Source organism: Drosophila grimshawi, unplaced genomic scaffold, assembly GCF_018153295.1.
Source record: "Drosophila grimshawi isolate 15287-2541.00 unplaced genomic scaffold, ASM1815329v1 contig_1369, whole genome shotgun sequence".
NCBI classification, from domain to species: Eukaryota; Metazoa; Arthropoda; class Insecta; order Diptera; family Drosophilidae; genus Drosophila; species Drosophila grimshawi.
In genome coordinates this window covers 120,615-137,344 of record NW_025062891.1, presented here as the reverse complement: position 1 = coordinate 137,344, position 16,730 = coordinate 120,615, and the positions used below count along the sequence as shown (strand labels likewise).

The following is a 16,730-nucleotide window of genomic DNA, read 5'->3' as shown; positions in this document are numbered from 1 at the left end:
CACCTCTTCTAGCTGTAATATGCAACCGCATAGACACAACCACAGCCAGTTTTCAGTTTTCAGTTGCCAAATGCTGCACACACATTAATTATTTGTTTTACCAGCAGGATTCACTTCCAGCTGGTTCGCCAGGACACACACACACACACATATATATATACACATATACACATTTGTGTATGTGTGTGTGTGTATCTATGTGGATCTGCTGTAGTTGCAGTTGAGCTCCGCATCAGCTTGGAGCAGCGTGGGTCATTTATAATTACATTTGCATGCAGTACTCCTGTGGCTTTCCACACACACACACACACACATACTCAAAGTGGGTGTATTCATAAATATTGTGGTTATAGAAGAAGAAGAGGCATAGAGTGGCACCCACCGATGAACATAACCACACTCGAACAATCATTCTTTTATCATAAGAACGCTCTCCAACACATAAATATAGATTCCCAGTCATCATTAGTAGATAAGACTCGGGTTTAATTATCAGAAGTATATAAATACATAACTGTACCCCTTTAATTGCTGTAAACCAACTCATTCTTACTGAATCATCTCAGAATAGAGCAGATATTGTTCAGTTAATTGACTCATTAGTCAATTTCCCTCAACAAATAATGTGATCTGCATAAATATTGAACATAAATGATTTGTGGAAAAAGATTCAGTTTGGAAAACAATATTATTTAGAGCGAGTAGGAGGAAAAGAGCGAGTTTTAGAGAGAATATGAATAAGAGTTTGGCTGAGAGAACACAAAATGATTAAATAATCTACCGAAATGTGCATACAAATCTGTAATTCTCACTTGCTTACATGAGAATCGCATAGAAGGGCAGTTAGCTGCAGTTAATATGATTTGTGATTTTTGTGCCTTTAGCATTATATAGACAGACAGCCGGACAAACAGCCGGACAGACAGCCGAATGGATAGTCGATCTTAGCTAAAGCATTTTCTACGAGAACAGGGTATTGCAGTGCTCCAGCTAAGAGTGTTCGACTACAAGACACCCTGCACCCAGCAAGATGTTACTCTTTCCCTGGTCATCAGACAGCTGGAATTTATTCATAAAATCTCCTTATTTATTTATATTGTTTATATTTTCTTAAAATGTGTGAATACACAAAATAACTGTACTTCTGGGCTGCTGTTCCTGCTCTGAAATATCGTATTTATGTGGGACTAAGCAATATTATTTGTAATTTCAATGTTAAGCAATATGTTTATAGTTAGATTTAGATGGTATTGAAATGGTTGATATTGTAATGTTTGACACAGCTTTGGCTACTCTGATCCCACATATATATTTTATGGATCGGGGAATCTGACTACTGCCTATTTGTATATCTACAATATAGTACACAAATATATATGTGGCACTAACTTATATTAATTATAATATAAGAACTACTTTACATGAGATTTATTATGTTTTTAAGTAATCTGATTTAAATGTTAGTTTAAGATGACTTTACAATGTTTCTATGTTTGATATATATGAAAATCTTATATTTTATGGGATCGAGGATGCTAACTAATGCTATAAGGAAATTAGAAATGAAAACACACTTTAATCGAGCGTGTGAGTTAAGATCCTTTCATGGCTGTAATTGTCAATAATTTGATGTTTTTTCAATGAAGAATCTTCTCGGGTGCATTTGAGATGAATAATATCAATCCATTAGCGTCTTAAATTAAAAGCTTCGAAGCTGTGAGTGGAAGTAACTGAGCAGAAATCAAATTTGACTTGGTTTTAAAGATGTTCCCGTTGTAGACAAGATGTGTGCTGCCACGCAGCCTGCCACACGGAGTCGCTTTTCTGCATCATTTATCAAGCTGTATGAATACGTTTTCCAGCGATTGCTGTGCATATTAATGTCTAACGAGCCTTGAAATCTACGCGGAGACGTGCCGAATAAAAAATATATATATATATATATTTCAAGGACACGCGATTTTGCACTTGTCGCCGTCGTCGTCAGCAAAACCCTTTGAAATGCAAATTTTTGGCAGGCGCTGAAGTCGTTTTCAATTGAATTCGAATCATAAAAAATTCGCAGTGAGCATAAATTGTGTGTGATTCGACACCGCCCCCCGCCGCCGCCCACTGGTATTATTTGGCCCCGTCGGCTGTCAAAACAAGAATCGAGCGTAAGATCAAGTAGACATCAGGTCTCAAGTGGTGTCAGTGACAGGCACAGATACAGCCAAGAGACAGATATACACACACTCACACACACATACACAGAGAGACAGCTACATTGAGGCAGAGGAGAGAGGATGACACCTTTGCATATGGCCCCAATTGAGATGAGTTTCATATATGCGAGCATGTTCATATTTTTCACAAAATGCCCAAACGGACAGGAGTGAGCGAGAAACAGCAAAAGCGGCGACGGTGACGGCGACGGCGACAAACGAGAATTCGCGATAATTATAAACACCAAGGCCAATACGTAGCTGGCACGATTGCCGACGACGACGTCGCTGCCGCTGTCTCAGCCAGCGTCAATGCAGAAGCGTTAATCTCTCATTTGACAGTTGAATTCAATTAAAAACGGCACCCACACAAGCGAACACACACACACACACGCACACACAGTCACGCTCACGAAGACCGACCGACACGAGCGACACGCACAGCCACCCCAAAAAGGTAAAGGCAGCGCAGCGAAACGCAACGCACACACAGGCAGAGTTAGAGACACGACGAGCTCGGGCCAGAGCCGAAGTGGCCGAGCATGGCAGTTGCAGCCAATCAAGCCGCACGACAGCCGCAGGGTGGGCGGTACAGCAATGGCGCGAAACGGCAACAGCGAATCTCTTTGTCTCGCTCTCGCCTGCTCTCGCTCTCACGAGGGGCTCTCAGGGCGCAGACGCGAACAGCGGCAGCACGGTACCGAAATCGTTGGCAGGTCTAATCAGAATCAGTCTTTGAACAGTTTTCGTGCCGTGCACTTTGTGGACGGAGTAAAGTCAATTTTTGTCCGCTTTCGGCAAAACAGAGAGAGAGAGAGGGAGAGTGAGAGTGCAAGAGTGTGCCACATATAGAGAGAGAGAGAGAGATAGAGACAGAGAGTAAGAGCTTTGAAAATCTCAGCCGCTGTTCGTGATAATAAAAACGTGTATGAGAAATCGATAAGAGCAGCAGCAGTAGCAGCTGAAGTGAAAGAAGCGCGCACACACCGCATGTATGTGTATGTGTGTGTCGGCAAGTGTTATAAAGTAAGAAGAAGAGTTCATCATTTTTGGTTCGAATCGATTTATGCTTGTGCGTAAAATGTTGTTTTCAATTTTAGCTGCCAGCTTCTAAGCAGCCGGCTAACAGACGCAGTTATTGTAAATCGTAAACAATTTGCGTCGCAATTTTGGAGAATTGGCTGGCAGAAAAGCGCTAAGCGTTTGGAAACTGAAGACAGTTGTGTGTACATTTCTAATAAGAAAATTTCACTTTGCTTTTGACTGTGCGGCGAGCACGGCGAAATGTAACGAAAAAAATACTTGCTGTCTATGTGTGTGTGTGTGAAAATTTTGTAAACACACGTACACGTGACAAGTGGTGTGCGTTTGCTGTTGTTGTCGTCGTCGTCGTATTGGAATTTTCGACACACGGCGGCGGCGATTTCGAAAAAAAAACAAAACCGAAAACGAAAAACGCGGCGAAACGGCGAATACACGCGCGCGCAAATTGTAGAAAGTTTTGTTTTGACTTTTGGTTTTGCCGCGTTCGCTCGTACGCTCTCTCCCACAGCCCACATTGGGGCGGCTCTCTTGCTGCGTTACGTTGCGTTGCGTTGCCGCGGCGAATAGATACAAATTTGTGTCGTCTGCGCTTCGTAGCCGCTCGTTTGCTCGTTTCGCCTCAATTGCGCGGCGAAGTACGAAGTACGAGCACGAAGTACGACAGTACAACAACAAGCACAATACGAACGCAGCGTCGAAGCATTTGAATTTCGTGCATGGCATTCAGTTGTATTTTCAGCGGCTGCTGTTGTGGACAGAGCGCACGTTCATCTTTACAAGTGCTGTAGACATATTTACGCTCAATTTTCCGTTTTCGCTGTAACATTATTTCTCGGCAAAGCTTGTTGCGTGCGCGTCGTGTCTATAACTGAGTATGTGTGTGTAGCAACCACCCGGCGGGCTTGTTGCTGTTGTTGTTGTTGCTGTTGTTGTAAAGTGCGCTTATGCCGGCGCCAGTCGTTGGTGCTGCTGTTGCTGTTGCCGTATTTGTTGTTATTATTGTTTTCGTTTCGATAGCGATAACAGCGCGGCAAAAATATAAAACTCTGCCCACTGTGCAAGCTGTGGCCATATTTCGTCACAGCCAGCATGCGCCTATACGTCAGTGTGTGTGTGTGTGTGTGTGTTGGTTTGAGCCTTGCTCGTAAACTAATACGTCAGCCGCGTTGAAGACGTCATCAACGTTGTCAATTGAAGCCATCGCACCCACCACCACCCACCTCATAAAAGACCGGCACAGTGGGGCACTTTAGCATAGCACTCAATGTGAGTGGGTGTTGTTTTTACTTTTTTTTCTTTCTGTCTTGTGGGCGTGGGCGTGGGCGTCGCTGATGAATGGCATTTCAGCTTGTTTACTCAGGAGCCGCCTCGCATTCTCATTATCCTCATTTTTAGAAACACGGCAACGTTTGCATTTTCCTGCAACTACTGCTGTGTCCAGCTTTCTTACTCCACACACACACACACACACCCACTCACCCCACCCCCCTGCTCCACCCACTCTCTATCCTTTTTGCTGGCTGACCCCACGTCAATCCTTGTGTGCTGTTTTGGCTTACTTTCCAGCTGTATTTGAAACGCTTTTGTTTTTGTTGCCTGCCTGCCTTGCTCGCTTTTTGTTTTGTTTTGTTTTTAGTTTTTTTTTTTGCTTGCTGTTTTTTGTTGTTGTTTTTGTTTTGTTTTTGTTTTGCTAGCATCGCATCGCATCGCAGCTTCTCTGCTCGGCTTGTTGTCATTTCGTCTTGCCTTTTACAAGCTGCTTTCGTGCCAGTTTCGCGTGAGCGTGTGACGTGCAAAGAGCAGAAACATGTCAAAGGCAAACGGGGCAACAACTACTACAAAAAGAAAAATCAAATAAGAGAGAGAGAGAGAGAGAGAGAGCAAAAAAGTGGGCAGCGCATTTCGGGCCAAGGCGACTTTTATTTGCCCTACAGCAGCTTAGATTGTGGCCAGCGTTGTGGGGGAGTTGACTGAACAGCTGCCCAAAAACGGATATCTATATAATATATATATATATATATATATATATAGGTATCATCATAGCCAGATTTCTTTTATTTGATTTGAGCTTACTTGAAAACCCTTTTGAAACAAATTCTTCTTTTTCCACTTGTCTTAAAATTGTTAAGTAAAAAATTCAATCATAATAAGAATCTTAGAGTTTCTCAATATGGAACTACACAGCCTTAAATCGTTTATACTTGATATATAAATATATCTTGAGTATTCTAATTGGAAACTAATATGTTTTATTGCCATATTTACGATTAAAAGATTCGTTTTTATGCTTGCCACAAAAGGATGAATTAACATATGCTTTAGAGTTCATATTCCAAGCAAAAAATCCATCAGAGATAAATAAGTCAATCAATCTTAAGCTAGAAATCAATCATTCACAGTTAAAGAACTGTAAGAAAAAGTTGAAATATAACTCGAGCTGAACAATATTAAGATAAATCATCAAAAATTGTTTGTTTCTTTAATGTTTTTCAATAACTGATAAATCAAGATAAGAAATATGCATTTAAGCATAAATTACAATAATCGAAATGATTAAAATGAGACCAAGCTGAACAGGCAAATAGTCAGTGACCACATTAAGGACTAGTTGCTGATCCCCCCCTGGTTTGTGGTTAGACGAACTAGTCATTCTATATAAACTATACTATATATATAGTGGTATGTTGTAGACATGTTAACAACATGACATTTGCTGTGGCTTTTGCTTTTGCTGTTTATGTTGCACCATTCAAATCTCATCTTCATCAACTTAACGCTACTCGTTTGTGTGTGTGGCATACATTCTGCCACACATAGACAGAGACGCTCTCCAACCTGCTGATCCAACTCGCTGCCCACATAATAATAATAATTATCATCATCATCATCATCAGCAGCAGCATTATTATTATCTTCATCATCATCATCATCAACTGGCTGACTGTGCGTATGTGTTTGTGTGTGTGTGTGTGTGTATGCTTGTTGGTGTGTGTAGGGCACACACAAGAGCGTAATTTTCGTACTTTATTCGTTTGCACGACGACGACGACGACGACGACGACGATGTCGACGAGGAGGCAAAACCTAAAACTAGATTCAAGTACACACGTCGAGTGCACAAATGCTTCTCTGTGTGTGTGTGTGTGTGTGTGTGTGTAAGCTTTTGTAGGGTGCCCTCTGTGTGGCACGAAGGGCGTCGCTTGTGCCTCCGAAAGCCCAGCAGCCCCCTCCTTCTTAGCCCCTTCTTTAGACGCCTTCTGCGTATGGGTTTTGCTTCTTGGGTTTCTGCGTTTCTTTTTTTCTTTTTTTTTGTTTTTTTTCTTTTTTTTTTTTTTTTTTTTCATATATTCGTTTTTTGTTTATTTTTTTGTGTGTGTTTCGGCATTGTTCCGATTCATGGATGGCTGACTTACTAGTCTAAAGTTTAGTGTCTAGTGCCGCTGACGTTGCCATATCTGTGTGTGTTGAGCAGATACAGCTGCAGATACAGCTGCAGATACAGATACAGATACAAAGATACAAAGATACAGATACAAAGATACAAAGTAACAGCTACATAGTTACACATTAAGTCATCTCTATGTGCGGCTTTTGTTTGACGACAGACGACGACCAACGATGAGTCGAAGACGGAGACGGAGACGCAGACCCGTAGACCCAACCCGACCCGACCCGACCACAATGATGTTGATGGCTGATGGTTGATGGGTGATGGTTGATGGTTGATGGGTGATGATGGTTTGCCAGTTGTGTGTTGCTTGTGTTGGTTGTGTTGCTTGTTGGTCGCTGGTCTCCGCGTTTGCTGGCGATGTGATTTTGCTTTATGTTATTTCTCACAGTTGGCTTTTTTCGCTACTTTTTTTCATTCTCTGTTTCTGTTGTTGTTGTTGCTGTTGTTGCTTACCTTTGTCTTTGCTGTCCATGTGGCGCTTTAAAAGCTTTTATGTTGTGTCTTTGCCACCCGTTTTTATTTTTATTTGATTTTATTTCATTTTTTGCGCAGTCGCAACAGCTTGTGGTGGTCATCATGGTCTTCTTCACATGGTGCGTGCTGCCTCATAAAGACAGCCCCCAACTCATTTATCAAAATAGTCTTTAATAAATGTGCAAAAGGTTGTCCTATTTTGTCACCACTGTTGAAGCAGATAAATCAGTTATAATCTCGTCTATAAAGCATATATACATATATCATTTCATGATTCAGCAGATGATCAAAGTCTTAGCTGATCTATGTGAACTGATCATTCCTAGAGACTATATCTTTTTGGGCATCTTTTTAATCAAATCCAGCAATTACAAATTTGACAAATACTCCAACATTGCTCATTATACGATGTTTTCTTAACAACTCTTAAGTTATGCAAAAAACTATTAAACAAACTCAATATTTAAAGGTTTTGTGCTGCTTTCAACTTTAAACAACAAACAACAATTTGAGTTTTATGAGAAAAATCTGCATATAATCTAGAGACCAATCGGGCAACTCCTTTAACAGCTTATCTTTTGCAGGACATGCTAGCATCTGAAAAAAGATACCAAATTATATAGAGGCTATATACACAGTTAGAAAATGCATCTGAAAACGGAGCCAAGCACAGCCAAAACGCAGCCAAAGCACCAATTGGAGGGAGGCGACGGAGCTGTCCACGAGATGAGAGAGTTCAATGACCTGATGACCTGTCGCATCTGTCAGGGTTATATGATAGAGCCGACAACCGTTGACTATTGTTATCACACATGTAAGTGCAGCAGCCATCTTTGCAACAACTATTCCCACATGTCTCAAACAAAAACAACCCACATGCAACACAATTTCCGTTGCAGACTGTCGCAGTTGCATATTGAAGCATTTGTTGCGCGATGTTTACTGCCCACAGTGCAAGGGCAGCGGTGGCAAGCAGATCAGCGAGGATAATCTCAGGTAGGTGCACAACTACTTCACTGCCTCTCTCCATTTCTCCATCTCCATCTCTGCCTAATCCCGATGCAGATCCGATGACACAATGCGCGCCCTGATTTATAAACTGGTGCCGGGTCTCTATCAGCGCGAATGCCAGCGTCTCGTTGAGTTCGAGGAGCAGCACCGGGAGCTGGTTGAGGATGCGGAGGATGTGCTCGGGCCACAGCAGCAGCACCAGGAACAGGAGTTCTTTACGCCCGGAGAGCCTATTAGGTGCGTTATTACTCAGCAACTTTCTATTTCTTAGTTAATTCCAACTTATTTAGTTTTCTTGGTTTATTCTAATTTGTATTTCTTTGGCAAAGTTTCTCTTTAGTTTAAGGCGTGTTCTGCTTTTCAGCTTACTTAAATTCTTAAGGCAAACTAACCCAATTCTTCTTGCCTGTTTCCTATCGAAATCTGTGGAAATCTATTCTTTCTTTGAGTTTATTTAACTACTAAAATACTAAACTTTAACTATATTTGAGAGTCACTTAAATCTGCGTAAATTCAAGCAAAGTTTTTCTTTTCATTTCCTATTCATTTAAGCTGTATTTAAGCTTTATGAAACTTCTTCCTTATATTCTATATATATTTAATTATTTTCTGCTTTTTTTCTTTTGTGGCCAGTTTATCCCTAGAATATCATCCTGCAATGCTGAAACAGTGCGGGGCTGGCGAAAAGCCGCCCGTCTGCTATCTTCAGTGCCCCGCCGACTTGAGGGTTGTGCATCTGAAGCGGTTTCTCTGCTCCAAGTACGACATCGATGCGGAGAACAAACATGTCGAGGTCGAGGTCACGTATGAGGATGAGGTTTTGCCGCCCAGCTTTACGCTGATGGACGTCGGCTATTGTTACCAGTGGAAGCGGGTGAGTTTCAGACTTGTTTTTCACGTATCTTTACCGCTTCCCGGGGGGGATGGGAGGGTTTATGCTGAATTTAACTGTCCTTGTGCCTGTGCCTGTGTCTGTCCCTGGCACTTGAAATTAGCCGCTGGCAAATCGGATTGTGCCGCCAGTTTAGTGTCCCCCCCTTAGAATGTCCACTGTACAGTGTATGCCAGGGTATGTCAGGCTATGCCAAGGTTGTGCTCATGGCAAGTCCTATTAAAAGCTCCTCACGAAATGCTCGGAAATTTATGTGAACTCATCTTTCTTTATAGTAGTTATCAGAATGAATCCAAATATAGTATCCAAAATTGAGTTCTTGTCTTGTAAAACTTGTATTTCTTTTCCAGATAGCCTAAAATAAACTTGAAAGCTTTAATAAAATCATTCCAATATATCATTAAGATATCAAATATCTCTTGGAATACTATGATCAAGGAATCGTTTGTGTAGTTATCCGAATGAGTCCAAATAAAGTTCCGTCTTTCTCTTTTAATAATCCAAAATTGAGTTCTTGTCTTGTAAAACTTGTATTTCTTTTCAAGATAGCTTAAAAAAACGTCCAACCTTTAATAAAACTTTTCCAATATATCTTTAAGATACCAAAGATATATGTCTCCTGGAATATTATGATCAAGGAATCGTTTACCTGCCTCTTAAGGAACCTTTTCCTATAGCAAACTTTTCATTTTTAAATCGATTTTGATTAGACTCAAACCTTGACAAGTCTTTGAATAATTTGGCAAGTTTTTAGCATTGCCAATCGGATCAGCATAGTATTATTTTATCTCCCCTGTAAATGATGTGAAAGGGTATTAAAACTTCGATGACCAATTTGCAACCCCCTTTCTTGCAACTTCCACAGCATGCGCCGATGGCATTTCGATATAGGATTTTGCTTTACGAGTGCGCGACAATAAAAAACGATGAGAACAATTTGTCAAAGGTTAAGCAGGATATTGAGTTGAGTTCGACTGCTGCTGCCCACACAGCTGCCGCAAAGAGTGGCAAGTCGGTGACCTTTGCGGATGATGTCGAATCGCAATCGCAGTCGCGTCTGCTGCCAGCCACAAGCAAATCGACGCGCAGCAAATCCACAACGAAACTGGCCAAAAGCAAGCAGCGCACCCAATCCCAAGCGGCAACCAACAAGCGGGAACAGCAGGATGACCCAGCCTATGCCCCCAGCAATTTCAAGAGTCTGCGCAGCAACGATATGCGCTACTGCGACTATGGCGTCAGCAACTCCTCCAGCTCCAATTCCAGCACCAACTCCAGTTCGAGCTCAGCTGCAGCGCCAGCTCCAACTCCGGCTCCAACACCAGCGCCGCTGTTGCGTGTGAAGAGCGAACCGGAGCCGGAGGAGCTGGCGGGCAATTGCAAGCCAAACTTTGTGGTCAGCATACCGCAATCGCAGCTGAGCAAATCCGCTGGCTATGCCGATGAGGGCGGCTTCGAGCTGAAGACGGCCAACAAGAAGTCGCCGCAGTCGCATCTGCCCAAGCTCAAGATCGAGCTGAACAGCATGAGGGCCAAGCTAACCATGCCCAAGTCGGCGGAGCGCGCTTGGAGCAGTCGTGCGAGGTGCTGCCGCATCAGCAGCTCGATCTGGAGACATATGCCAAAAATATTGGACTCAAACCGATTGAGCCGACAACAGCAACAGCAGCAGCAGTCGGAGCAGCAGCAACAGTTGCTGTCGTTACCAGTCCGCAGGATGCACTCAAATACAGTCCAAATGCATCGCCAATGAGTTCGTGCTCCTCCTCGACCAATGGCTCCAATGGCACTGCCGATGCGAGCACCTCTACCTCGATGTCTACCACATCTTCCACATCCTCCTCGCATCGCAAGCGCAAGAAGAAGCACTCGAAGGAGCCAAAGGATGCGAATGGCAAGCGCAAGAAACTCCATGCGGAAATCTCCTCGCAAACGGATGGCAAAATGAAGATGAAAATAACCACAACGCATAATCACAAGGCGCACAAGCTGGACTTGAAGCGCTCCCACTCGCTGGCCGGCGGTGAGCTGGCTGCCCTGCATCAGCTGAAGCTGCAGGAGCAACAGCAGGCAGCCGCTGTGGCGACCGTGTCCAGCCAGCAGGATGCACTCAATCGCACGCTGGGCGAGGAGGCGCGCAGCATTAACAGCCTGATGACAGCCAACACCAACTCCAATTCGAACTGCAACACAGCTGTTGCTGCTGGTGTTGCTGGTGTTGCTGCTGTTGCTGCTGCTGCTGTTGAGAAGAAGGAGCTGAAATTGCCCGCCTCCCCGCCGCTGCCGCCCAGCCTATTTAAGGCCTTCAAAGCAACAGCAGCTCCAACAACAGCTTCAATAGTTGCGCCTCCTGCTACAGCAGCAGCAGTGGCAGTGGCAGCAACTGCTGCAGTAGCTGCCCCTGTTGCCGCACCCATAAAGTTGAAGCCTGCGCCACAGCAACTGCAGCCCAAGCCTGCCAAGCCGTCGCAGCTCACCAACAACAACAACAACAATAGCAGCAACAACAACAACAACATTCGCAAACCAACTTTGATGCCGCACTTTGTTGTGCCACAGACGCCGATGCGTCAAGCGCCGCTGCCGCCGCATCATATGCAACGTTACCTCTCCACGCCCAGCTCGATAGCCAGCGCTGCCAACAAGCAGCCCAAACGCTCGCTATCCCTGGACGAGACCCAGCAACAGTTGCTGCTCGCAAAGCAGCCGCGCCTCGACTACCAGCAGCAGCAGCAGCAGCAGCAGCAACAACAGCAGATAAACAAGCTAAATGCCGCCAACAAAGCCAAAAGCTATGCGCCACAGATGCGTCTGTATGGACCGGAGCTGGCCAAGACGACGACGACGACGATGAGCAGCAACATGCCCATGCTGTGCCCCGCCGGGTTGAGTCTGACGCTGCCACAGTCAACGCTGACTATAACGCCGAGGCCGAGCAACAGCGGCCAGGCGAGTGCCTTGCATGGCCTGACTTATCCCTACACGGAGACCACACTGCCGGCGCTGGAGATTGTGCGTCTGGGTGCGGGTGCAACGGCGGCGGGGGCACGTCTAATGGGTCCACCTGTTGGTCTGCCCAGGCAGAATACGAAGCGTGCCTCAGCCTCAGCCTCAGCCGCGGCCGCGGCACAATCGCCGCCGTTGTCCATGCCGGCAATGGTGAAATCGCCTCCATTGTCGGTGGCGCTCAGTGCGCAACGAGGCAGCAACAGCAACCTGAACAACAACAGCAGCAACAGCAACAACCTGAACCTGAACAACAATGCTGCTTATCGCACATCGCCACCAGCCTTAATCAATCTGCGCAGTCCGTTTCCAGCCAAAGCCAAAGCTGAAGTGAATGCTAAGAAAACAGTTGCTGCGGTCGCAGCAGCAGCAACGGCAGCAGCAGCAGCACAAGCAGCAGCAACTGTTGCCAATGGCGCAGCGCAACTGTTGGACAAGTCGAAAACAACTTTGCGCGAATTTCGGCCACCACCAACAACAACAACAACAGCAGCAGCAGCAGCAACAGTAGCAGCATTGACAACAACAGCAACTAGCACGACAGCGGCAACGGCAGCAACAATTGCCAAGGATGCTGACATACTTGATTTATCAGCAGGCACAGGACGCAACATCAACAGTAACAGCAGTAGCAGCAGCAACAGCAGCAGCAGTGGCAAGCAGACAACAACAAGCAGCAGCAGCAGCAGCAGCAGCAGCAAAAGCGCCAAGCAGCCGGCAACAACAGCAGCCTTAAGCAACAGCAACAGCAACAATATCAGCAGCATCAGCAGCAGCAACAGTTTGGAGGCAGCGCTTAATAAAATCAAGCAAAACATTTGCGCCAACAGCAACAGCAGCAACAACAATAATAGCAGCAGCAGCAGCAGCAGTAGCAGCAACAACAACAATGCAACTGCAAAAGCAACTGCTGCTGCCGCCGCTGCCGCTGCCGCTGCTGCTGATGATCTGCAAAATCTGCATTTGCTGTCCGAGTCGGCGACGGCGCGCGAGAAGATCTCGATCTCAAAGAAGTGCGGCAACATGTACGAGAATAAGCCAAAGAATGCGTTGGTGCGGCCACAGAATGCATCCGTGCGCAGCATACCCAATCCCTCAGCGTTGGCCTTTCGCAATCAGGCGACGCCAACAGCAGCAGCAGCAGCAGCAGCAGCAGCAACAACAACTGCAACTGCAACAGTCGCAGCAGCAACAATTGCAGCCAAGCCGCTAACGGTTAAGGCTGATGAGCAGCACAAAGCGCCAACAGCAGCAGCAGCAGCAGCAGCAGTTACAACAACAGCACAGCTCAGTCCCGGCAGCAGCAACAACAACAGCAACAGCAGCAACAACAGCAGCAGCAACACTGCTTCAGCCACCTCGCCGCGTGCAATAAAAAAGCCGACAACCATCGATCAAGTTGCTGCCAATTTGAACATACTCGCCGAGGCCAAGGCAGCCGCACTCGCCGAGGAGGCGCCACTTGTGCCACAGGCGGGCAACAGCAACAACAACAACACTGTTGTTTCTAGTGTGGCAGCAGCCAAAACGCCGGAACTGGAAAAAGGCGCCAGCAGCAGCAGCAGCAGCAGCAGTACGGCTAATGTGGCTAAAACGGATGCCAAAGCGCCAGCAGCAGCAGCAACAGTAGCAGCAGCAACAGCAGCAGCAGCAACAACAATAGCAACAGCAGCAACAGCGGCAACTGCAACACCTGCCACACTCCCGCTGCCATCGCTGCCGATGCCAAGTGTGGCAAATGCGAGCAGCGATTCAATGTCAAAGCCGCCTGTACAAATTGCCGCCACCGACACTCTGGCATCGGTGGCAAGTTCCGCTTAGTCACCAGGTAAGTGCAACAAGCAAACAAACAAAATTCAAAAAATACCTCTTTAAGCCAAGAGTTTGAAATATTTGAGCCGAGCTAATGACTCGGAAGAAATTCAAGCGTAAATTAAGAATGCAAATCTTAACTTAATATCTACAAAATCGAATCAAGAATGTGCTCTTCGTGAAATGAGTATGCAAATCAGCAGTCAGCCAGCCAACAAACTTGATTCAAGATTCAAACTCAAACAAAGAATTTGATTATATTTTTTGTTTTTCTTCTTCGCTCCGTTCACTTTTTATGCTCAAATCGAGAATATATATTTTAATTTTAGTTGGTTTTTTTTTTTTTTTAGTTTTTACTTCATTTAAATAGGCTCATCTTTTTTTTTTGAGTGCTGCCACAATTTGAATTTGAAATTTGAAATTGTAGACTGCCAAATTAAATTATTGGTTCTTTTTGAGAAAATTGTATATGCGGCGAATAGTGGAAAAGCTGTTTCCCAAGAAAAATTTGTTTACTTTTCTATTAACTGATTGGCATGTGACCTTTTCAGATCTGGCATATTTCACATATTTCACATTCCTATTGAGGACTATTTTTAAAAGTAAAACAACAACGAGTCGAGCTATTTTTGTGCTTTTTTTTGCCTATTTAAAGCTATTAGAAAAGCTTAACTAAACAACTTTTTTATCTGCTTATCTTATCTGCTTTATTTATATATTATATGTTCATAATTTATTACGATCTTCATTAGGATTGCCATTCCCATTGAATGGGAAGCAAAACGTGGCATTTTTTTGTGCCAAGCTTAAATATCTTCTGCATTTTTTTTTTCTTATAAGTCAAATGGGTTTCTTTCATTTCCTTTTCTTTTTCTTTCTATTACTTGTTGCTGCTGTTCTTGCTGTGTATAATATATATATATATTTTCTTTTTGGCGCGTTTCCCACACTCAACCAAAAAACAACAACAACAACAACAGAAAAAAGAGACTCAAATTATACAAATTACATTTCGTGTTTGCGCGTTTTCTTCTTCGTCTTGTTGTTGTTGTTGTTGTGCTTGTTGTTGTGTTTGTTGTTGCTTTTCTTGTTGTTTCTTTTGCCTTTCCTCTTTCATTTTTCTCAAGTAGTCATTATACACAAATTTAGCGGGCACAGCTCGTCAACGTGTATCTTTCACGTTAGCCTCAACTCCTCCTCACCTCTCCCCCATCTCTACATACCACAACACTAGCTCTCTCTCTCTCTCTCTAGCTCGCTCACGTGCTCTGTCGCTCGCTCTCTCCCTCTCGCCCTCTCTCTCTCTCTTTCTCTGTCACTCTCGCTCTTGCTCTTGCTCTTGGGTCGTTTTCTCGGGCATTCGCTGGTTCGTTGGGTCGGTCATTCCTACGAGCGCTGCTTTATTTTTGCCGTTATAACAACAACAACAGCAACAACAACAACAACTCTTTTTATTTATTTTGTAGTTGCTTTTATGCAGTGCTTGTTTTTTTGTAGTTTTTTTTTGTTTTTGTTTTTTGCGTTTGCCTTTTAATGAACAGCCGCCGCATTCGTAGCAGTCTCTCTCCCATTTGTTCAGTTTATCATTCTCGCATTCGGCTCGGACATTACATCATTCCGTATTTTCATCCATGAATAGCAATTTTCATTCTTGAACTTTTATTTATATATACATATATATATATATATCTATTTTATTTCTCGCCCGTTGCAGCGTTTCTATGGATGTGCGGCACGCAAATGTATCTCGTGGCGCCACTGGAGAGTCTACAGCAAACCAACAACAGCAATTAATGCGAGCTCCAATTCGATTTACAGTTTGAACGGATTTAATCGATTGAGAATCACGGAGAAGGTCAGCTTTCTCGTCACTCGCCCACTTGCCACTCGTCACGTGTCGCTGCAGCGAATAGGCCTTGCAACTTAACCGTAAATACCTTCATTTGACAAGCAATATTAACCCAATTCGCACACATACAACAAGATACAAGATACTTACACACATCTGCAGAAACAAATGCAAAAAATACGCACACACACACACATATATATGTAGATATATATATATATTTATATATATGTTTGCATGCTAATAAATGTGCAAATATTTGCGCCTGGAATTAGTACGCCTCGAAATAAATTATAAACCTAATGGAAATATATATATACACGTAGTATGCATATAGGTATGTACATATATATATAGGTATGTAGTATATCTGCTAACTACAGCAATAGCAACAACAACAACAACAGCTGCAAAAGCAAAAAAGCTGACACAAAAATGCGAAATATAAATAAATAACCACAAAGCAAGCTGCTGTTGTTGTTGTTGATTTTGTTGTTGGCATAGCAAAAAAAAAGCGAACGAAAATGAATTATAAAATATCAGCAAATATCAAATGCAAAAAAAGAAAAGAACTAAACAACAAAATGCAGATACTCTAACGGCAAATCAGCAGATTTGCAACAACGAGTTGAACTCGTTGCTCAGCCAATTGTCGACCAATTCGTCGCTATCGCAATAACGAGTGCTATAATAAATCAACTTGGTAATCCCTTCTCAATATGTTCCTATAGCAGTTAGTGATCCGATCCTAAGAAACAACTACAGCAAATAGCACTCGTTACTAAATTATGACTCAATTATATCGAATGTCTTTACTATATATGTATACCCCCAAAAAGAGGTAAGCTAACTAATCGGCCAAGAGTATCTGCTAGTTTGTAAATGGAAAATTTCAAGCTGATAACAACACGTAGAACGCAAATGAAAAGGCGTTTTTATACTGTTTTTTGTTGTAGTGTAGCGCGTAGCTAAAAATCAAAACAAATC

General features: G+C 43.7%; 1 protein-coding gene across 1 annotated transcript; it reads left to right on the top strand.

Moving 5' to 3' along the window:
* Positions 1 to 4,031: 4,031 nt before the first annotated feature.
* Positions 4,032 to 16,257, top strand: LOC6560709 (protein suppressor 2 of zeste). Its single transcript, XM_032735016.1, is given in 8 exon segments — positions 4,032 to 4,120; positions 7,758 to 7,987; positions 8,073 to 8,169; positions 8,239 to 8,421; positions 8,818 to 9,058; positions 9,942 to 10,629; positions 10,632 to 13,910; positions 15,609 to 16,257. Coding segments are annotated over 6 exon segments (4,650 nt in total). The 5' UTR covers positions 4,032 to 4,120; positions 7,758 to 7,818; the 3' UTR covers positions 13,904 to 13,910; positions 15,609 to 16,257.
* The last annotated feature ends 473 nt before the right edge of the window (positions 16,258 to 16,730 follow it).